This window comes from Lingula anatina, chromosome 4 (assembly GCF_051362555.1).
Source record: "Lingula anatina isolate TDL-2025a chromosome 4, LinAna3.0, whole genome shotgun sequence".
Taxonomy (NCBI): domain Eukaryota; kingdom Metazoa; phylum Brachiopoda; class Lingulata; order Lingulida; family Lingulidae; genus Lingula; species Lingula anatina.
In genome coordinates, this window is record NC_141770.1 from 18,016,096 (window position 1) to 18,039,705 (window position 23,610).

Genomic DNA, 23,610 nt, shown 5'->3' on the forward strand with positions numbered 1-23,610 from the left:
TTTGAAAATTTATATATTACATATTCACTTTGAAGGCGCTTTAAAAATCTGTATAAAAATTCAGTTGGTTTTTAAATGGTTCAGAAAAAGTTCAGATCTGACTAAAAACAAACATAAATGTCTGCCATGTATTAAAAAAAAAAACCAAACAATTATGTGAGAAATGGGTTTAATAAGTTTTGTAATCCTTCTTCAAACCATGACAATATCACAAACATCAAATGAAAGCCAACTATAGTTACACACAACAAGTATGTTATCTACACTGTGGTCCAGATAATCAAAAAACCTAGTTTATCAAGAGTTTTCTACACAATATCACAACTGTGACAGATTTGTTAAGAAAATCTTTACAGTTTGATTTTTTGTCATAGTTTTTCAATTATTTAGTGCTCTATCTTCAGATCAGCAATGGATATAAATTTTGGTCTACAGAATATAAGTTAAAAACAAAATTATTCTTTTAAATAAGATGAGGAAAAATACTGGATTATACATAAGAAAACTGCAATTAAAACAAGTATGGTGTCTACACAGTCTCTAGGAAAGTCTCATAATCTGAAGAGGTCAAATTTACTATGCTGTCTTGTCTTATGATTGAATTGGGAGTTGTAAATGGATAAATTAAGACAAATCATTTTCTCCACTCTCCCTTGTCATAATCCCAATAGGGATCTCCAGGCGTGTAGGAAGTATTTTGGGCAATCAGTTTACCCAAATGGACACCTTGCCAGTCTGCTTGCCTTATTCTAGCTACACGCGGGTCCCATGGGAAGACTGAAATAAACAATATAATATGTAACATATATATATATATATAACATAATACATAACATACACCTTGGTCATTTATCATGTCTGACTCAACAGATAGCAAGGAAAAGTGTATGTGATTTTACTGCATTGCACACGTGTTATATGTAACCTAAGCCAATCTTCAGCTACCAATATCAATACAGTACTATCCTACTTGTAATCCACTAAATGTGTTTGTGAAGGTTTAATATGATAATTTCATAATCACTGCAAACTTTGGTGAAACAAGCCAGCTAAAACTGCAATGGACAGAGAAGCCTGAACACTGTTAACATGGAGTGATGACAAAATAATACAGCAACATGCAAATCTGAAACTCATGTTGTGTTTTAGCAAATGTTACAAGTTTGAGAATAATTAACACAATTTTAATTATGTACTACTGTTACTGTGGACGATTACAAAATGTAACTGGCACAGGGCACCAAATAAAACTCTAGGATCTGCAAGTCATCTGACCCACTTGTTTAATATCCAAGGTACAACAAGAGACAACTAACAAGAACGAGCGACAACTTCGTGAAACCACACTCATACCAAATGAGAGGCCCTAGAGTGATCGCTAACTAACAAGAGCTTCGTGAAACAGGCCCCAGGACATTTACAGGGACGCCAATGACAGAAATGTGTTGGCTATTAGTCCAGTCACATAGTGTCTGTCCATAAAAATACTATAATTATAAACTTACTATAATCAATAGTGAGCTGGGTGTAGATCATAGTGCAACTTAGACCAAACAATGTTCCAATTAGAAGTCTTTTTCCCAATCCTTCTGGTGTGTACTCCTCCTTTAATGTTTGGCGATAACTGTAGCGATACACTGGAAATACAAAAGACACTGGTTTATATTGTATACAAAACAAGGCCATAATTCATAGCAATAAACTGAGACAATATTCTTTAAAATTGGATCGTTTCTATGTGCCTGCGACTCCTAAAGTTGAACTCACAGATGCTCAACTAGAGTTGGACAGGTTCATCATACATACTGGGAATCTCCAAGAATGTTAATTAATGTCAAGCCCTGACTTAATGAGTGCATGCATCATGCTAAACCAGACTCACAAGTTTTCTTCTCATCAATGGAGAGGTTTTTCCAGTCCCCTTTTTCCTTTTCTAAGAGTGGCATGATTTCTGGGTATGGTTCCATGAATCTCACAGCAGGGAATGGGAATTCCTCAGCTTCTATGTACTCTGCAAAACCTGAGACCCCTGGGCCAACAATGTCACGGTTACCTATGAAGTAAACATGAACACAAAACAGATGTACTTTTTAAATCTGCACGTAACAACAATGGGACATGGGCATAAAAATTTCAACAAGGCATAAACATGGGGTAAAAATAAAATGAAAAAAAAAAAAAAAAAAATTTAAATTAGATTGCCAGTATATGACTTCCTATTCAAGTTCAATAGTAACTATGGACTTATCTCTGCCAGTTTTGGAGATAAAAGGGAAGCAAAATTTGCAAAATTCAGTTCATGGTGAAAAGTAGGTCAAAGGTCAATTTCAAGGTCACATTTAGATTGCCAGTATATGACTTTCTATTCAAGTTCAATAGTAACTATGGACCTATCTCAGCCAGTTTTGGAGATAAAAGGGAAGCAAAATTTGCAAAGTTCAGTTCATGGTGAAAAGTAGGTCAAAGGTCAATTTTAAGATCACATTTAGATTGCCAGTATATGACTTCCTATTCAAGTTCAATAGTAACTATGGACTTATCTCTGCCAGTTTTGGAGATAAAAGGGAAGCAAAATTTGCAAAATTCAGTTCATGGTGAAAAGTAGGTCAAAGGTCAATTTCAAGGTCACATTTAGATTGCCAGTATATGACTTTCTATTCAAGTTCAATAGTAACTATGGACCTATCTCAGCCAGTTTTGGAGATAAAAGGGAAGCAAAATTTGCAAAGTTCAGTTCATGGTGAAAAGTAGGTCAAAGGTCAATTTCAAGGTCACAGTAAGATTGCCAGTATATGACTTCCTATTCAACTTCAATAGTAACTATGGACCTATCTCTGCCAGTTTTGGAGATATAAGGGACTAAATGTTATAATTTTGGAGTTACCATAATGTGCCTTAAATTTCGTACAGAAAAAATTAATTAAAATAAAGAAAATGTCATTTTGGTCAAAATTCTTGAAATAGGAGGTGCTCTGAAGTTTCAGAAGTTCAAATTTGATGAAATAATGTCATTTTTGAATACAAGTTGTCTGCTTTGCCAAGCCTTACGTTTTATTTTTCCAGAGTTCAAAATTTATTATCCATTACCGTACTGCACATTTTGCTTTTACCACCAATATGTACTTTTTGATACAGCTTAACTCGAAAACCGTATGGAATACAAAAAAACCGAGACCACTTCCAGTGTTGGGCTTTACATGCTCTACAAAATGCAAAAATGAATGGGTCTCTAGCATTAACGGTTCCCGAATTAGAGACAGTTTTCAGTTTCGGTATCTTATGGCCGCTACTCCCGTGAAAATGCACCGATTGACCCCAAATTCATGGAGATGAAAGATGACCTGAAGGGTAACACTTTCCAATAATATTATTGGTTAAGTCTGTGTAGTGTCTGAATAACAGGGCAAAAAAAAAAAATTTTCGGAAAAAATATCATTTTTTTGAAAATTTTGGCTCATTTGACCTTGAAGTAAAGGTCAAAGGTCAAATCCAAGGGCATATTTGAAATCTACACATATGACTTTTGGAAAGCTGTCTGTAGAAATTTTTCCCATAATTCCTTCCGTAGGGTAGATAATTAGCATTTAATTTTGCCATTTTTAGACAAGGGTGCATTGCAATGAGTGCCACACCCAGACCCCAATACCGACAAAGCCCAAATTTTACGTGGAACGAGTTGAGATTATAGGTGACCTAAATCCATGAGATGGGTACGGGGGCCCTTACCGTCTAGAAGTAGAAGCGGTAACGGTGACTTGGCGGCGGAGCCAGAGGAGCCGGCGGAGCCGGCGGAGCCGCAGGAGCCGGCGGAGCCGGCGGAACATGCGGGTCGGGACTAAAACCATGTGTACCGCCAGCGCCTACGCTGGTGGTACAATAATAATAAATTTCAAGAGGGAAGGGGGGGGGGAGTGAACATAATTGATAACTTCTCCTGCTGACACTCTTGCACAAATATAACAACTGCCTTCTCATCTAGGTCCTATTGCGAACAATCTCTTGCTAAAGATATGAAAATTGCCTTCTTGTCTATCAGCATTGTCAGTTGCCGTACCTTTGAAGGTCCGGAAGGTGTCCCCTTTAATAATTTGGTGGTAAGTTTGCTCAGACTTTGTTTAGTGTTTTTCAAAAAATTTGTAAGCCATCCAGCCGTATTTGGAAAAATAGGCCGTCTGGTGATGCCAGCTGCTGTCCAAATGGACAATTTGCTGGGAAAAGCCCTGATATATATAAAACTTAAATAACTTTCACAAAAATTATCTGATCGTGTCAGGGTCTGTATATAAAAAGACAAAACATATAAAGAATAAAAGTTTGCTCTGAAACAATTTTACTTCTTATAAAAAGCCTTAATATAGTTCTTGCTAATAAACTGTACAGAATGCCCATAAAATTGTTTGCTCCTTAATTTAAATATTGTCTATGCAGAACACTATCCCACCTATGACTGTATAAAGCTTTTCCCTGAGGTGAGCATTCCTTCCTTTTTTGGCTGGTGCTGGTGGATTATTTTTCAAAAGCCACTTCGAATTTTCTTCTTCAGTGACAGGAACTTGAATACCAACAACAGGAACTTCATCACCTGTGGTGGTGACTCCACTCAACCGTGGCACTGAGGTGACCAGGGTGCGCCTTCCCAGTATCACAGGTACCCTCAGCAAGCCACTAGCCATAATGACTCCTGAAAATATATTATTAAATGAAACAGCAATTATATATCTGGGTATATATAAATTTATTATCAAGTAACTATTTAAACATTTATCAACCCAAAGTAAGCAGTATGCTTCTCACAGGGACATCACTACATCCAACTACTGCACAGGAGATGACTTTTGAATCTTTTTGTATTTACTGAAAACATCAATCTAGAAAAAATATTGGTCCCACGTCAAAACTCCATCTGTACTGTCTATTTTTTGTTTACAATAGTCAAATTATCTCAAAGTTTCAATTAACAATACCACATCCCAGTATTATTTATCCTTTACAATTTGGCACTTGATTAGGTACATCAGAAAAAAATAAGAACGTGCCAGATATAAACACAAGTTATATATCCTGAAAGGTCGTTTTATCTAGAATGTCTTTTGGAATTTTGATATTATCTTTAAAATTAAAGGAAATATCACAGTTTTTAAATAGCAATGTTAGGGCAAATGTGTCCTCCCACTTTAGACAGAAAGCTGTGGCCACTGAGCGCTTTTGTTCCACCTTTAAAACATACTTCGCCTCGATCAATTTTCATGGAGTTTTTTGCATCAGATCACAAAGGTTCTATACTTTCACAAAGTATAAAATAAGAGATTTCTGTATATGTTGTTAAACGAGGTGCTTCACGAAGAAATTTGACTGACGTTGGAAACAAAATTCAACTTATCACCATATGCATGAAGTCAATGACTAAACCCAAAAATGATAAAATAACAGCCTGTCAGGGTAAAAAAGTCGAACCCAACTGCACAAAATAAGATTTTTATCTTTTAAAATCTCAATTTGGTCGCAAATTGTGCCGCATTTCTTTATATAGAAACCGCTGAACTTCTAGGGAGAACGTGACAAATTTGGTCAATTTGAGGTCAGGATTTCCTCGAGGAGGACAGGATTGACTGTGAGTAATATATGCATCTAACCAGTCAAAGTTTACATTAAATTTCTGAAATATAAATGAACTGGCAATCTGACAGTATAAAATTCCACTTTTTTCGAAGAAAATGATTAATTAAGAAGAAAACTCTCTGGTGGCTTACCTTCTTTACAAGATGGCGTGCGTCAGTCTCGTCAAGTCGCGTTCAATGGACGAGATTAAACATGGCACCGCTAACGAGAGTACAACACGGTAAGATTGAATGGTAAGGTTATTTATATTTATTTTTATACCCCAAAATGACTGTTATCTATATCTAGTAGAACCTCTTAAGTAAATTGTTTTTAAAGGCAATTTGGTTAAAATTATTTATCTCAAAAAAAAAAAAAAATTAAACAGCTTTTTACGCGTTTGAACAGCATCATTCATGATGACGATAAATTCGTTGTTCTGGCATCTTTTTTCGCCAGCGTGTGAGTCAGCTTAGTATTAACTTCACATGGTTAAATGAATACGTTTGGTTCCCATAAACGGTTAAGATTAAGGTAGGTGGCTTTTATGTACATATTTATTGAGATCCGAGTAGTTGGTGCCCAAGACCTATTTATGCTAATAGTAAGTTTTGTTAACGTCAAAATTGTACTTCGTCACATTGGCTTGCTCATTTGAGTTAGTACATTATATGTGCACTATCAAAACATGTACGTCTTAGATAAGTATTCAACTGATAAATCTGTCACATAAAATCAAACTATGTTCAAAATCACCGAAAATAAAGAGCACCAAAATTAATCGATGAGATGACTTAACTCTCTTTCCCATCTTGTAAATCAATCCAACTCTCGGCTGAATGCAATCAGTTTAACAGATTAACACGCCTCCTCCTCCTTCTCCTCCAGGCGTTGGGTAAAATACAGAAAAGGTGGTTATAATAATTTATTATATGAGCTTGTTACTTGCAATCTGTTACTAATAAACTTGTTAATAAACTATGTAAACTAGTTAACTATGTTAATGTTACTTATGTTTTGTGCAATAAAACTTTGCTGAACAAACTCCAAATTAACTGCTTTTCACAATACTTGTGAATCACCATGATTGTTCTTCATTCTTTTTTGTCAACAGAATATTTTCCATTTCAATCTCTTTCTTAAGAAATGAATATGAATTTTCATTTTTATTCTTATAAATATACAGACACTGTAAGGCTGTGTCTGTATATATTCTGATTGATCTGCCTATCCATGTCGTTGCGATCCCTGTTGTTGTCACTGTTACTGTCCAACACGTGATGCTCCCCCCATAACTGCCAAACTTTATTTTTGTTTTACTTTAAATTTACAGAGTGGCTTTAGTAAAAAGGCTGGTTGCATTCAGAAATTGGCATGATTGGTTTATATTTACAGTATTTATTCTGTTTTTTGCACAATTTTGGTGACTTTTGCCCCATAACTACCATACTGTATTTTTGTTTAAATTTACCAAGTGGCTTTGTTTGGTAAACAGGCAGGTTGCTTTTGAAAATTAGCATGATTAGTTTACATTTATGGTAATTGTTATTTTTATTATTATTATTATTACTTTTTTTTGTTACATTGGCCCCATAACTTCCAAACCATATTATTGTTTTACTTTAAATTTACTGAGTGGCTTTTTCAGTAAAGGGGAAGGTAATTATCCTGGTATCTGTTTAGGGTCTGTATGTTTGTCAGCTCTGCTGTCTAGTTTATTCTTTGGAACATTGTAGATTGATATTCAAGTTCTTTTCACCCTCTCTTTGATTTTTTTCCTTTTTTAAAGTCTTTGCCTCCCTTTTTCATTTACTGTAATAGTGGCATATGTCATTTATGTTTATGTGATTGTTTGGTCATACTTTGCCATAACCAGTAAATATTTTTTTTTATCATTATGCATTTGAAGAATGCAGAAATTGAACTCTAAAAACAAAAAATCACGTTCAGCCTGGCAGTACGTATATTGAAGCATTTGGTGGAGTAGAATTTTTTAAGTTGTAACCAGTTGGCAGATACATAATATTGCACTCTGAATAGTGTATTTTATGTATACCCCTATTTGACAATGTATGATAAACTCTCAATTGCTTTTGCATTTCAGATCGCATGAAGGAAAATCGTAGGAAATCACCTAGTGAGACAGACATTGAATTTAAGTGAGAACAATACTAGACAGGCCCTGGCTGCCATCATTTGTAGCTCATTGTGTCCATTGAGGCTCCTGGAGCATCAAAGATTGCATATGGTGAGACACCAGAAGGAATATAGATTGCATATGTTGAGACATCAGGCTTAATACAAATTGTGTTAGTTGAGACATAAGGCTAAATACAGATTGTGTTAGTTGAAAAACCAGGAGCAGTTCAGATTGTTTGGTGAGACACCATATATTATTTTGTTTGGATTAGGTGAAACACTGAAAGCAATACAGATTGCGTTAGATGAGACCCCAGAGGCCAGGTTACCTGCATTGGATGTGGTACTAAACCGATTTTACATTGTGTTGGGTGAGACAGCCTCTTAGCTGTTAGATAACGACCTGAAAAATGACTGCGGGACACTTTAGGAGCAGTGCTTGGGATCCATTTCTAATAATTGCTCAGATTATTTCCATGCAGAGTGCTTTCTATGTGGGCCTAGGAGTCTGGATTGCTATGGTGGACTTTGTTGCAGGAGCAGATAGGTCACTGGAACAGTTTTTTAAATATGAGGTAATGTGAAGTCTTGAAATTGTGCCAAGTGTGATTAATGTGATACAATAATCATTCTTTTTCTCTTGTTCATTGCATCTTAACACTAATTAAAACTCTTAGAATTGTGCTAAAAAGTTGCTACAACTTAGAACTTTTAGCCATATCCCATTTTCTTGTTCATTTTTGGCAGAGAGTTTCATTAATTTGCTTCATACTGATTTTCATAATGGAATAAGAAAGGGTACGTTAGCTTAAAAGAGTTCACCTAGCAGATGGATATATATATTAAAACTGATTTTATTTTGTATACAGTAATTGTTTTTCTTATTTATTTCAGGAACTTCAGTTTAAAGAATTCACAGGAAGATTAATCATGGGTGCTTTTGTTTTAAATTCTTTAACATGGTAAGCATTCACCAAATACCATTTTAACAAGTGCAGTTGAAGTGAATTTTTCATGCACACACAAATGTGCACATGCATGCAAGCAGGCACTGCTTACAGTCATTAACATGGCTTTGGTAACCAAAAACTTTATTTACATAAATTAGATTAATATATTAATTTTTTATACTAAGCTCTACATGTATGGGACATGCTAATGTTGAGTTGATGTTGATCAGATCAGCCCACAAAGATGTGTACTACTATATTGTATATTTTGGTGGGATTTTACTACTGTAACACAGCCAAAAGGCCAAGACTGCATTGTCTGTCTGTTGGGCCAGATTTCTTCGGTTAACATGATGTGATTCAAGATATGTATATAAAGCTATATTCACTGTACACTGTGCAAATATATCTATATTCACTGTATGCTATATGTTACTGTTACCTATTTTCACTGTACATTACAGTGCATTGGGCTTGTGGTACACAGTCAAGAGGACAAAGCTTTGTTTAGACTTTGCCAGTACCGTCCATCTTATCCACTTGGTGGTGTGCTGGGGATACAATGCAAAGTTTCCTTACACAGTCTCCTGGTGGCTAGTGAACATCATCTGTATAGTACTCATGACTGTTCTGGGAGAGTTCTTATGTATGAGAAGTGAACTAAAAGCAATACCATTGGGAATGGGACCCAAGGCAGATTTATAGCTCTGGACATGGGTAACTTATGGCTTAAATTTTTGGATTTATTTTTGACATAGAAGAAATGTCGTTGGGTTGCTAGCCAGGAGAAAGAAGTACTGGAAAGATGGGAGGATTTTAAATTGGAGCCTAGGCTTTGCTTGTCACATGGGGGAAAAGTTTTGGTTGCTGTGGACATGGAGACCATACCGTTGAAAATAAGTTTGATGGTTGTGGACATGGACACAATATCATTCAATCATTGGAAAAAAGTTTGGTGTCTCCCTGAATTTGTATGTGTATCTGAACCCTCTACAGGGGTAATAGAAATATGACGCTGTTTTTAAGAGGGCCTGCATCAATGGATACACGCATGACAGGACATTTCCATGACTGTGTCACAGGAATGTCATCTAAAACGTGGTGAAGACTAAGTCAGTTGGATTTTCTTGCAATGGTTAGAATTTGCTGGAAATATACTTCGATATACTAGTTTATTGTAATGTTGGTTATTTGTTAACTTCATTTGAAATGGACTACTGATAAGCTGGATAGGAGTAAGACCCACAAGCTAGTGAAAATGGGGACCTTAAGTTGATGTTTATGACACTTATTTTGATCAACCACACTTTATAAAAGTTTACTGAATGAATTAATTTATTATTTATATATTATATTTTCTCTTTTGCCAAACTGAAGAAAAGAGGTGGTGACAACTCAGAATGAAGTTGGTGTCATAAATTATATTCTCCTTTTCTCTGTCCACATTGAAAAAAAAAGTTTTGCAGCAGATTTGTATTCTGTGAACAATACACCCAGAAAATGCCACAGTGCTTAATGGGTCATTTCACTGTATTTTTCACCTGTTGATCATTTTACCCACTTTTGTACCTTAACGTATAGGTAAAAAAAAAGATGGGGAGATGTAAGATGAAAAGTTTTGTAAGGGGAAAATAGACCCTTGAAGGAAAAGAAGTGCAATGTATATGAGGTTTACAGTTTGAGTGTTGAACACTTGTCACAAGTAAAGGACAGTGTTGATCAAGGGTCAATGGTACAAGGTGGCCAAGTCTTTTTTTTTTTTATTAGTTTAGCAAATTGTTTCATAAAGCTGTTCAAATCATAATTATATTGAAATTCACATTCCTTTTCTTATCTTTTAAAAACCTTTAAAGGTGTAGAAGTTGGCGATTCCTTGTTAAATTAGTTTGATATTGACTGCATTTTTTTTTTACTAATTCTAAGAAAATTGAATTTTCTTCCAGGACCCCATTGATATTTTTCTTCTGTGCCTTTTTTTTTTTGCAACTGTTGGTGTTAATGTAATAATTTATCCAAAATATAAGGGTGCATTACTGTTTAGTTTGTATGGTACCACTTAGACCCCATTCCCATAGATTTTGGATCGATCTATCCCTGTGGGGAGTCTCACTAGATTACTGTCAGCTTAGCCGGATTAAGCGTCTCTCCCGCCTACTAAAAGCTGTAAGGGGGTAATTAACTATGGTGCGCGCTCGGCTGACTGCAATTTAGCGTGAACCCCCAGGGAGTTGGGTCAATCTAAATCTAAATCTCTGGATCGATCTAAATCTCTGGGAATGCACCCTTATTTTTGGTGTCTTAGGTATCAATTGATGGCAGAATGACCAAAATCTGGGTAAAATCTTCAAAATAAGTTCCTTTATTAAAAGTTGTAAGCTTTTTGATTGTCAACATGTAGGAAAAAGGAGTTTAATATCCTGGTAAAGCAAAAGGAAAAAAATGCATCTTTCCTTTACCAGCAATTTGTAGCCTATCCAAAATTAATGAGAAAATCATGATGCAAGCTTACAAAGTCCAATTTTTCTGTAATTCTAGTGTAACATTGCAGTTAACTTTTTACATTCTAAGAAAGGCTTATTTTCTGCTATTTTAGGGGAAAATCTCATTTTAAAAGTGTCTAAAAATGAGCAGCTTGGCACTAGTCTATGTAACAAATTCATTGTGTTAGGTGAGGTCCCAACTACCACACTGCACACTCAAGATTGTGTCATTTGTGACTGTGGCAGTATGGATTGTTACAAAACCAGACCCTTGCTGTCAATTTATGGTGCTGCGTTGTATTACAGTGTTCACTCATAGGGAATTTTTAATATAAGAAAATAAATATGATTTGAGTAATAACTTTTTTTTTTTCATTTTTGTTTTAATGTAGAATGCAAGGTCTGGAAAGCTGAGGGAAAATTTACAGCTGCAATTTGGACAGTTAAAAACTGCAAAAAGTTCATTGCTGGAACATTTTAACATAATAGATTTTTCTCTGATACAGGTAGTTGGAATGGACTACCAGTTACACACGTATCTCTTCATTGCTTTAATAACATGGGTGTTGGTATGTTTTCACCATTACCAAAGATGCACTTGCAGTCCAGTTTGGACTGCTCAACAATAGTGATGAACATCACACAGTAGAACGAGATCCAAGACCCCTTACTGTACTGAAGAGCCAGTTAAAACATTTTACTTTAATAATACGGTATAACTAACAGGGTTGAAAACATCCCAGCCAAATTTTTGAAGTGTACGAAATTTGCAAAGTTATGCCTTCCTCCAATTCAAACTTACTAATATGTACCACTCTACTAAATGCCCAGGCCTTCTTCTAAAATGCAAGAACGAAAAAATAGGATTCACTAAAAGTTATACAATAAGATAGGGTATAAAACTAGAATATGAGAGCAAGCATAGGTCAAGCAATGGTTTTCAAGTGGAAGAAAAATCCCATATAGAATACTTCAAGTGAACTGCTTGGAAAAATTGAACAACAAACAATTTTATATTTACATTAAACCTTTATTTACATTTTTTGTACAGAACAACATTTTTTCATTTCAGTATTTTTTTTTTACATTTTTTTGTATCTCCATTTTTTCTTTTGCTTCATTCTTTTACAAAGTATATATTTTCTTTTTTTTTTCTTTCCTATCACTACCTCTTTTTTTTTAGTTCATTTTCTTTCTTTTCATCAGTTTTTTTTTCTCTAGACATTATTCTAATGGTTCAAATTTCCCCTTAGAGAACTTATATTACCCATTCTGTCTCTTGGTGGCCAACTTCCAACAGGCTGAGAAGAGATCTGAAACAGAACTTTGGTTATGGTACAAAAAGAAAAAAAAAAAACTTAACTAGCTTTCTAATTTCCACACACACACACTACACTGAAAACAAAATGACACCCAAGTCTGGGGCTTTTTAAAAAGATCAGGGGGTTTGTCAGGGTAATAAGTGCAGTTATAAAATGCAAAGTTAACTAAAACCCTATTGAACATGTCTGAATATGTTAATATGCGGAAGTTAAAAAAAAATAAAGAAAAAAGAAAAAGCAATGTGAGAAAACCCAGGCAAGTCCACATTTTCTTTTATAGGCACCGATCATTTTTGCAACATGCCCAACAAAGCGTGTTTAAAAAGTGCAGTCTACCTCTCTTCCTCTCACAAAAAACAACTTATTACAACTGGAAGCGGAATAAACAAAAATGTTATAAAGCTATCATAGAACACATCAATTGACCCAAAATACCCCCCCCTCCCCCAACCATGCCCATATTCCATGCCTTCATAAAATGACTACTGGTGTAATACTATTGACTCGCACCTTCCAAATAATCCTTTCTGACACTATTGACCTTATGAAGAAACATGGTTTTAAAACAAACGCGCACTAAAAATATAATTGTCTGGATTGTACTCAACTTTCCCAGTTTTGGGCATACAATTCAAATTTGCTTGAATTCAATAAGTAATTGCCATTATTAAAGTGTTAAAAGTAAAACAGTAGAGAAAAATAAAAGGAGGAATCAAAGCAGCTCACACCACCTGCCAAATGCAGTTAAAATTTTCTACAGCAACATTAAACTCCACCAGCATAAGTAATCATACCAGTTATTCAGTATTTAGTCTTATACTTTGATACTTGAAATTTAACATCTTAACGAATAATACGAGGACTGAAATATAATAGCTATCTGGGGCATCCCGAATTAATAAGTTAAACAATATTTAAATAGAAGCTTGTGAACATGTCACATGGTTCAAAATGTCACACTCATTCACAACTTTTCATTTAAGACCCAAATTAAAAAAAAAAAATTATAAAAAGAAGCAGAAAATGCACATAAAATGAAACTCTCACAGCTCAGTCATTTAAACTCACATTCCAGCCCAATTTTTACACTTAATCTACGATAACATAAAAATATGACGACAAACCATGGCTATAATTTAAGGGCCACAACCCATCCTTTCTCTCATTCCAAGGAGGATTTTTGCTTAACTAATAGCTTCATAGCAAGAAGGCTTTTTTTTTTTATATTGCAGCATCAGTAAGGTATAAAAAATTACTTTGTTAACAGATATATTTTCACATCCATTATCATAAAAAAGTTTTTAGCACTGGGGCATAAAAGTAAGTTCTGTTTGCCTCTGTACTGGGATGAAAGGTTATTTATTTATTTTACAAAATTATACCGAGATTCAATAAATACTAAACCAGTTGCCTAAGAAAATGTATTTTGGTTTTAAAGCCTTGCAAATGATTCACTGAAGCTAAAAAAATAAAGAATAAAATACAAGTTATTTTGTATATCAAGTCCATCTACAAAAACAGAAAAATAGTAACTTCCAAGTAAGGTTTCAGCTATTTCTGTTTGATCTGTAATCTTTTTGTCATCTTTCCATATTTCTAAATTCTAATTCCTCCATCTAATTGCCCACATAATCTCTTTTTTTCTCCCATTTCAATAAAATATTTCGTTTTTTCCTCCATTTCTTTTTTTTCTCTGCAAAATTCAACTTGGTGCTTATGATCTAAAATTCCTTTTTTTTCCCCCTCCACCCACCCCCACCCCATCTCTCTCTCTTTTCCAGCAGGTTTTGTGGACCACATGATGCCATATTCTAAACTGGACTAGTAAGGTGAATACCACGCAGCTCTCCTTGGCCTATAATAATGAAAAAAAAAAATGCAAATTATACTCGAAAAATGTTTAGCAAAAATAAACTAATAATACTAGTTATCCTTTATTCATAAATAAATAAGCTTTCCTCAAAGACAAGGTCCTAACTTTTTTATTTACCGTAATGCTCACACTGATGACATCAAATACTTACTAGATAATATGTATTCAAATCATTGGCAAATGAAGAATGAGTATTTAACATGACCCCCCCCCCCAAAAAAAAGCCATTTCACTCACCTAAACCTGCCTCGTCTTGGCATGTAGCCCCCATAGCCACCCCGGAAGCCACCTCTCCTGAAGCGCCCTCTACTTCCACCACGATTGGTTGTACTTATACCAGGTTTATTTGTGCGCTTGGGCATTACCTAAATGAACAATAAACTTAAATAAAACAACTCAGCACAAAGAATACCAGTAGCTATACCAAGCTTCTCAGTATGAGGAATGGATCAAATTAAGAGCTGCATGTTTTTTGTTTTTTGTCATATTTCTGAACTATACTGAAAAATATCCTGACCTTTATTTGTCTTCCCCGAAAGAGAGATTCATCTAAAGCCATTGCTGTCTGTACGGAGTCTTTGTCAGAAAATTCTATGTAGGCAAAGCTGAAAAGCAGATGTCAGTAAGAAATAAATTCTTCCTTCTGTACAGTTATGTGAAACAACAACACATTATTATTAACATTTTTCATATGAGTCATACTAATACTTTTTAGAACAATTGTGAAACGAGGGGGAAAAATTTTTAAATGTGGTCATCCTTTTACATTTAAAAATATTCAACAAAATAATATATAGGTAATTACATCTAGCTCCCTCTTTACCTCTGTACAGTACTTTTATAGAGCATTCACATCGAGAAGAGCCGAGGTCTAGCAAGGCATTCGGTGTGAATGCTCTCCTAGGCATTTGAAAAGGTAAACGACTCATTTTCAATTTTGACCAAGAATGCTTGGTCAGACTATACAGATATATATAGAACCCAGAATTAATGTTGCTTGGAATTATCTCACTAATCATTGCACTTAACATAAATGAAAAATTTGTTAAAAGTCTACTAACCCTTTTGGATGTCCAGAGAACTTATCGCAAAGTATTGTAACCCTGTTAACAGAACCGCAGCCATGGAAATGTTGCTCCAACTCTTCTGCTGTTGTACTATAGTCAACCTAAAACAAATCACCTTTTTCCTTTTTTTTTTTGATTATTAGAGAAAAAATTCTCACTTTCAATCTGCATCAGTAATGAATAAAATTGAACAGAGGGGAATAAAAATGTAAAAAATCTCATATGCATAAACAATATTCAAAACAAGCCAAAAAAAAAAAATGCTACTAAGCTTTAAAAAAATGAAATACAACATTAACTCAAATGTCACTAGATGTGAGTATAAGAATCCATTATCCAATTTATTGATCAACAGTAAAACCCTTTTCATATAATAAAACATTTAGCCAATGATCAAAGACATCACAATGCTTACATTTCCAATGTAACAAGACCTTGAATCTGCATCAATTTTTTCTTCCATTGATGGATGGACAGGACTAGCTGATGAAGAACAACATTACAGAAATAAACAATTTGACTGAGATTTCTACTGCATTTTTTGAATTATTTTTATAATTTGTAAAAAAAGAAATTAACAAAATTAAGACAGCATAACTATTTTAAGTATCTATATTTGTTAGCATCAATTCCTTATCAAGATCTATCCAAGTTGTTCTAGACGTACCATATGCAAATTTTGTAGTTTTGTGGAAATATGTCACAGTGACATAATTTTATAGGCTCAACTAGTAGACATTACAACAGACTTTTCCTTTTGAACTTATCCCCCCCCCCCGGCATATATATATATATGTAGAATAAAACCTTATAAAGACAGGAGTTTAACAACCAAGGACAATGCATGGGCTACTTTATTTCCATGCAATAAATAAACAACTTCTTTGAAGAAAAGGGAACGTCTAAGAAAAGCCACCACACTGGATATGGGTCAGAGTGACATACTTATTCCTGGAGACATATTCATTGTTTTTTCCACTTCATTTTGCATTTGCTTGAGCTTTTCTGCTTCTGCTTCCATCTCTCTAACTCGTTCTTTGATTGCTTCAAGCTCCTAGAATAATAAAATATTAATGAACTCATACATTTAAATATTGTGCTACTTCTATCTCTGTCAACATAATATTGTGTGTGTGTGTGTGAGAGAGAGAGAGAGAGAGAGGGACTCACAGGATCATCCACCCCTGCATCTTCTGTGCTCTCTGTTGTAACATCGGCTTCACCTTCTCCCCCTAGACCTTCGTCCTCCTGCTGCCCTTCTTCGCCATCGTAACTGTAGTCTTGCTCATGATCGCCAACTAGGTCAGGGACCGCTTCAGTTTCTGTTCCGTTTTCTGCCATATTTGATAGCCTATTACAAAAATTATGCAATTACAATACAGCACAGTATGCAAACTTTAATATTATGACCGACTGTTTCCAATTTTTTTTCGGTCGTCATTCGATGGCACAGATTTGGAATTCAACATAAGAACTACCGGCTTACCTATTCTTCACACAAAAACAGCAATGGCGGACTGAGTGTGTCAGTTGAGATAGCTGTAGATTGTGTCCTTTGTGCACAACTGAACTGTCCCCTCTGTAAGCTACACAAAGGTCATTTAGTGCACAACCAGTAAAAATACTTACTTTTAATGAAACCGACCCAAGTGCAATTTTATATAAAGATTAAACCCCGAGATAGTGGATCGAGGAGTGATATTAAAGGATAGAATTTTTGTCCCAAATCCAATTTTTTTGAATACAAAAGTAATTTCACCAAATCACGAACCACTGCTCGAACAGTCTCTGACTTGGATTTGATGTTTTATACCTCTTAATTAGACAATTATTTAGTTTTTCTATCAATCATGATTCAGAAAGGATATATCGCCGTCAGTAGGCTACTATTAGCCTATAGGGCCTATGATGGTTTCAGATCTGGATTGGGATTGATAAGATATTTAGCCTACATGTAGGCTAGATATGCATCGAAAATATGACTCTGGGACATTTTCAAACAGGTATAGTATACCTTTAAGGCCACAGCCTTGTGGTGACCATACGTTCGCCGGCTGTATACCTGTAGTCAAAGCCAATGAGTGGTTTATGAAAAGTGTAAATACGATCTGCCCTAATCTCCGATCAAAATATATCCCACAATGTTGTCTGTTTGACAGGTGGATTAGGTGGATTGGGACACGAAAGCCCCAGTGGCGGATTTAGGGGTGTCCGGGGGGGGGGGGGGGGGGAGGGGGGGGGGCTGACCCCCTTCAAATAATCCTGGATCCACCCCTGGTCCCAGTAGACTCTTGGTCAACAACTGATGTGGATCAGACCCAAAGACAAGTGAATTGTCAACTTTATTCTCCCATGAAGGCTTTTTAGCGCGTTTCCACAGGTTGTACGGTCATATTCCGGTTATATTAAAGATGCCCTACACGAGAATTAACCGCTAAAAGGAATTTTCCTCTACTATACTCTCGAGTAGCGGAGAAAGGATCGACCCGGCTCAGCACTTGGATTCGAGGTTTTATTCCTTTTCTCATTTTATGATCTAGTTCTAAATAACTAACCAATCACTTACAGGCAGAAGGCCATGTCTTCTAAGACATCTCGGAAGGAAGTATCAACACCAGGTGCATTTATTTGAAGGGGTTTAGAATTTTTGGAGTCTGCGTTTGGAAAGATTATAGGCCTAGTAGCTTTGCAGGATACATAAACGTAGAAAATATGACATTGGGAAATTTTCAAATGCGTACAGTATACCGATGTGAGTATACTTTTATCTTAATAGTGAAAGGTGGTTTACAAATCAGAATCACTGCTTCTTTACACACCTTTTACCTATTCGTACTTTTTAGCTTTCAGTGTCCCCGATTTGTCATTCCCTTTGGTGTATTGATTACATTTAATCAAATCCGAATTAATTCAGACCGCTGAATGTACACTTTATGTACACAGCCGCCCTTTTCACAACCACATCGTGATTCTTGGGAATAAATTGGGTAAGCAAATTGCCTTGCTTTATACAGCAGGAGAAGTACCACATCACCGGTCAACGACAACAGATTAACGTGAAAATTATTTTTCTTAGGGTTGTGATGGCATATATACCAGATATGACGTTAATGCTGTGTGTTTGACATTTTACTAGCTGAAAATTTAGTTCAAGCACGGTCTACGCGAAGAGATTGGGACGTTATATAACGACGAAAAATAAGGATGTCAATCCTAACACCAATTAAATTAGAGGCATACTACAGGTAAATATTTGTTTAAAATATTTTTCTATAAAATCGTAAATTTATAAAACTGGAATAAATAGATGCTCATACTATTTGATTTAGAAAGACATTTTATTTTCTTCTCTTTCTGACTGAAAAGACGGGGTAGGGTGAAGACAAAAAAGAAAACTGTGGCTATTCTGCTTTCACCTATGTCGCAGACAGCTGATTAAAATCTTCGTGTCGAGCAAAAGATTTATTTGCAAAAATATACCAATTTAAAGAATTAATTTATTTTTCTTTATTTTTTTAAATTTCAGTTGATAGTCTAAGCAAAAACAAGAGAAATACTGAGAGATTAACAATGCACAAACCGACTTTGGTTCGCCGTCTCCTTCTCGTTTTCACTTGCTTAATCTTTATAGCTTTAAATCTTGCGGTTGTGTGCGTTTTCCGTTCAAGTCCAAGTAACCTTTGTGGAACAGCGCAAGAAAATTTGACGCACGGTTCATTTGATGTTGAGAACCGGCACCCTGCCGATCTAGGCGATGTTGCCGTTGTTGGCCAGTCTTTTAACGAGATTGTTGACTCTGTCGTGCCACGTGTAAAAATCAGCGACGTTGACTGCAAGTTACTTTTTGAAGGGGATCTTGATGAATTGCATTACGCAGAGGAAATAATGACACAGACACAGCGACATTTTCTTTCAGATGAACGTATGTTTCTTAAGTCGAAGAACTGCACAAAATTTGTTAAGGAAAGGCAATATATTTTATCGTCGCTGACAAAAGAAGAAGAAGAGTTTCCCCTGGCTTTTAGTATTATGGTTTATAAAAATGCGGAGCAAGTAGAGAGGTTATTACGCGCCATCTATCGACCGCAAAATTTCTACTGCTTCCACGTTGATAACAAAAGTTCCCCGGCGTTTTTAAATGCAATGACGTCATTGTCAAGCTGTTTCGACAATGTGTTTGTAGCAAATACACATGTTAATGTTGTGTGGGCAGAGGTGACCGTGCTGGATGCAGAGTTGGTCTGTATGGAGGAATTATTTAAGCGATACTACAAGAAATGGAAGTATTTCATCAATCTTACTGGTCAAGAATTTCCGCTGAAAACGAACATGGAGCTAGTGAAGATTTTGAAAGCATATGGCGGTGCCAATGATATGGAAGGGACTCTGAAAAGGTAATATTACATAAGAACATCTGGGCTAACAAACTTAGAGAGGGCCAAAAGGGGGATACATTTTATATAACTCTCTCCTCCACGATTTTTTCGCACCCTTCTCGCTCATGAAAATACGCTGAAATTTTTATAGTTATTTTCAATGTTTTTGTTATTTCAAGTCATTATTTTATTTCCATTTCCTTTTGGCCATTAGAGTCCAAGACGGAATTTCCCATTTTGTTCCCAACAAGATCAAACAGCAGCCTATTTAATGAAAAAAAAAAGGTGCGCTGTATCCAAGACCTTGACTTCCTTTTCAGAAACTTGCCCTTTCCGGGAAAAAAAGGGTCAGGGTTGTGGGGGGGGGGGGGGGGGGGGCATGTTGCTCTCAATGTACTGCACATCAGGGGCAGACCCAGGATTATTTGAAGGGGAGGGGGGGGGGGTTGAGAATACGGCCCCTGAACGACAGACCTCGGATGCGAAGCCGACCATCGCCCCCTTGGTTTACTGGAGAGCAAACAGTGCCCTTTGGTACGATGGTATGATTTACCTAGTCAAAATTCTAATTTCAAGAGGGGAATATTGGTGTGATATATTTTTCAGAAACCGAAGGGGGGGGGGGGGTCAGGACCCCCCTGACCCCCCTCTAAATCCACCACTACTGCACACTTATATTTGGTTTCATTAGATTTTACCACATTTTAGCATATATTTTTTATGAGAACAGGGGTAAAACAACCTCGCCGACTCTCCGATCCTGCCTTTTTTTAAAGCATTTGACCCAGTAAAATGTTTTTTAAATTTACTAGGACTTTTTTCAGACGAAATATGGATCGTTTTACAAAAGAATGGGACGGCCACCTCCACCTGACAGGTCAAACGCTACCCCCCGCTCCCTTTGGGATTGTTCCTACGAAAGGGGCAGTTCATATTACGGCAACGTGGGGGTTTGTGAACTTCACCCTCACTGATCCTATCGCAAAGGAGTTTCTGAAATGGACTCGAAAGACCCATAGAGCTTGTGAGACATTTTTCACCTCCCTCAATCATAACCCTCATTTGATGGTGCCCGGATCATTCACAGGTGCGTTGCAGATCGCGAGAAGAAAAAGGAGAGAGAGAGAGAGAGAGAGAGAGATATGATCACCAAATAAAATACGAATGACAATTTTATATTTAGCTTTGGTTTGGTTGCAATGTATAAATTTGTTTTTCATTGTCAAAATCCTACAATTAATGTATTTGTTAGGATCATGTTTTTCATAATTCTTTTCTCCGTTTCAGGATCGGCAGAAGCACTGGAGACTAAGCCTTTCATGACGCGTTATAAAATTTGGGTTGATGAGAGCATACCATTTTGCGGCGGAAAATTTGTACGCGCCATATGCATCTTTGGGTTGGAACATTTACCAAGACTGTTTGTAAGAAATGAATTATTCGCAAACAAGTTTCACCAGGAATTTCAGCCGTACACATTAGATTGTATGGAGGAGTGGCACTACAACAAAACGAGACTGGGGTATTCTCTACCTTTTAATACACAGCATTATCGGTCATTGCCATTTGTAAAGGATAAAATTATCTAGGGCATATCGAACACCAAAAAATAAAAAAAAATTCTTGAAAGAGAACGGCACAAAGCTGCTACAGCGGAGACATCCCATCTAGCACATGGCTCGATTGCTGCTGTCGCTGCACCAGACAGCTCCACTCTGCCGTTTCTGTTGTCATGAGAGAGAGCAAAAGGCAGTGTGGACTTTGCAGGATCAATATCCGTTGTTTTGTGACTTGTAAATGGGTGAGGCGTCACGGCTGTGTGTCGGTATGTTTTGTTACCTGGGAAATAATATTACTTTCTAATTACCAATGATTTTTTTGGTAATCATGAACACCCTTTTCAAAAGTCGAAATTGGCTTGGTAAACGAGTGTTTGCGTTTCTCTCTGTGTGTGTGTGTGTGTGTGTGTGTGTGCGTGTGTGTGTATGAGAGAGAGATTTTTAAAGAAGTCAAATTATAGAAAAATATCAACAATTATATTTTAACTGCTTTTGACATAAGGTTTAGTTCACCGAAAGTTAATAAAAATCTTATTTCTCATTTGTTGGCACTGTTTGCGTTGGAGGGAGGGTGGGGTGGGGTGGGAAATGGGTTATACCCCAGCCATGTTCTTCATTTTAAATCTTCATATAAGACGAGAAGCATGTATGGACATTTGAAAATGAAGAAGTTAGCCCGAGTAGACTCTGAAAATGGTTCTAGGATATAATAGAGGTGCTCAAAATATATTTAAAAAAAAACATGATTTTTTTAAAAGAGAAAAATAAAGCTCAAATCGTGAAAGTGATGAATAATATGATCTTAAGATAATAATCATAGCATGTTTTTGAGCTTGGGTCTGTGTAGAGGTTTTGCTGACAGGCCCTAGAAAATTGTTTAAAACGAGAAGTGAACTGTCCACTTTGTTTTGTCAATCCAAGTAAGATGGTTTGAAAAAGGACAAGTGCATTGGGTATTTCCGAGTTTGGAATTCAGAAGAGTTAAAAGTCTTCAATGGCGCCACGGAATTTTTTATTGCTTTTTTTCGCGTAGAAATATCACGAGAGTTTCCATTAGTCGGCTGATAATCTCCGTAGAAACATTTTGAGTTTAAAAGGGATATTGATGTTCACAATACGCCCTTATTGAATCACCCATATCTCTTATTATGATAACATGTACGTGTCTTTTTTTTATCGTAACCTCGATGTATTACTCATGGCACAACACGTGCCGCTTTTCAGAAAGTCCGTTAATATACAAATTGCACGCTGTCTTCTGAGTAAACGATTTCTTTGTTAAAACAACACATTTGCACGGTTTTGAAAACCCCATGTTCATTTGTACGCCCAATTAATTATCACAAGCGGTCAGACACCGCATCTAGGTTTTCATCAGTCATATGTTATTGCCGGAACAATAAGTGCTTGTCGCGACGGTTTCAGTGACTAGCATTTCATTGTTCGTGGACTTCAACGGAAAGTCAAAGTTATTGATACATTTAATGTTTGACGTAAATTTGACGTCATTCCGATAAAATTCAATCCCAGATTGTTTGGGTTTATCGACTTTTTACTTTTTAAAACTGGGAAGGCCATAATGGCCATTAAGAGTATGTATGAACATCCGTGCTCGCCTTTTGTTCGGCTCCATGAAGGTAATAGAGGATGTTTATGTTTTGGAATTGATTGTTTCTAAATTGGTCTTTTGGTACCCAATCACGCGGTCAAGCCTATGGTCAACTGAACCCGGGTCAGAATTACTAACAGTAATTAGTTTTCATTAAAATTCGGTCATTTATTGATCTCTCTCTCTCTCTCTCTCTCTCTCTCTTTTCTTCTATATAGGTTCCTGTCTTCTCTAAGTGATATTACCACTCCAAATGAAATCGTATTTTTTATTGAAATCAACCGCCAAAAGATATGAGGGGAGTTCAGTTGTTTTGAGCAGAACGAAAAAAAATCTGATCAGAAAGCGTATATCCATAGCGCGTTATTGCAATTTGAACTTAAATTAATGATAATTGTCTTCATAGAAAATCAAAGATAACGCCAGTAAAATGGTCCAGTGTGTTAGTGCCACCTTACCCCCCCCTCGATATTTTTTAATGCCAGTGACTTGAGTCATTTTATCATTGTGATTATTTTCACACGTGCTTCTCACCATCTGAGTCCAAATACTCCACAAAGATCAAAGTTGGCATGAACTACAATTTCTCAAGAATAATAAGAAAAAGAAGATAATGAAGAAGATGATTATGATGACG

General features: G+C 36.0%; 4 protein-coding genes across 8 annotated transcripts; 2 read left to right on the forward strand and 2 right to left on the reverse strand.

Annotated features, from left to right (window-relative positions):
- Window positions 1-152: 152 nt before the first annotated feature.
- On the reverse strand, window positions 153-5,899 carry LOC106169530 (cytochrome c oxidase subunit 4 isoform 1, mitochondrial). Its single transcript, XM_013549002.2, has 5 exons — window positions 5,751-5,899; window positions 4,442-4,681; window positions 1,883-2,053; window positions 1,506-1,637; window positions 153-777 (listed from the first exon to the last, which is right to left on the reverse strand). Exons 2-5 carry the CDS (start codon window positions 4,671-4,673, stop codon window positions 635-637), a joined length of 678 nt encoding a protein of 225 aa, XP_013404456.2. The 5' UTR covers window positions 4,674-4,681; window positions 5,751-5,899; the 3' UTR covers window positions 153-634.
- LOC106169531 (protein SYS1 homolog) lies at window positions 5,698-11,528 on the forward strand. 4 transcript variants are annotated; one of them, XM_013549003.2, is made up of 5 exons: window positions 5,698-5,852; window positions 7,703-7,846; window positions 8,010-8,312; window positions 8,632-8,699; window positions 9,152-11,528. In XM_013549003.2, exons 3-5 carry the CDS (start codon window positions 8,148-8,150, stop codon window positions 9,390-9,392), a joined length of 474 nt encoding a protein of 157 aa, XP_013404457.2. In that variant the 5' UTR covers window positions 5,698-5,852; window positions 7,703-7,846; window positions 8,010-8,147; the 3' UTR covers window positions 9,393-11,528. The 4 variants fall into 4 exon arrangements, with proteins under 4 accessions (XP_013404457.2, XP_013404458.2, XP_086866617.1 ...); XM_013549004.2 differs by having other exon boundaries at window positions 5,786-5,839; XM_087010490.1 differs by lacking the exon at window positions 5,698-5,852 and adding an exon at window positions 5,964-6,132.
- Window positions 10,390-17,084, reverse strand: LOC106169529 (polyadenylate-binding protein 2-B). Its single transcript, XM_013549000.2, has 8 exons — window positions 16,916-17,084; window positions 16,600-16,780; window positions 16,375-16,483; window positions 15,845-15,912; window positions 15,424-15,530; window positions 14,880-14,967; window positions 14,600-14,727; window positions 10,390-14,344 (listed from the first exon to the last, which is right to left on the reverse strand). Exons 2-8 carry the CDS (start codon window positions 16,768-16,770, stop codon window positions 14,311-14,313), a joined length of 705 nt encoding a protein of 234 aa, XP_013404454.2. The 5' UTR covers window positions 16,771-16,780; window positions 16,916-17,084; the 3' UTR covers window positions 10,390-14,310.
- A 617-nt stretch (window positions 17,085-17,701) lies between these two features.
- On the forward strand, window positions 17,702-21,905 carry LOC106174181 (beta-1,3-galactosyl-O-glycosyl-glycoprotein beta-1,6-N-acetylglucosaminyltransferase). Of its 2 annotated transcripts, none has more exons than XM_013555603.2 (4): window positions 17,702-18,674; window positions 18,956-19,823; window positions 20,618-20,892; window positions 21,093-21,905. In XM_013555603.2, exons 2-4 carry the CDS (start codon window positions 19,000-19,002, stop codon window positions 21,392-21,394), a joined length of 1,401 nt encoding a protein of 466 aa, XP_013411057.1. In that variant the 5' UTR covers window positions 17,702-18,674; window positions 18,956-18,999; the 3' UTR covers window positions 21,395-21,905. The 2 variants fall into 2 exon arrangements, with proteins under 2 accessions (XP_013411057.1, XP_013411058.1); XM_013555604.2 differs by having other exon boundaries at window positions 17,707-18,674; window positions 20,630-20,892.
- Window positions 21,906-23,610: the final 1,705 nt, after the last annotated feature.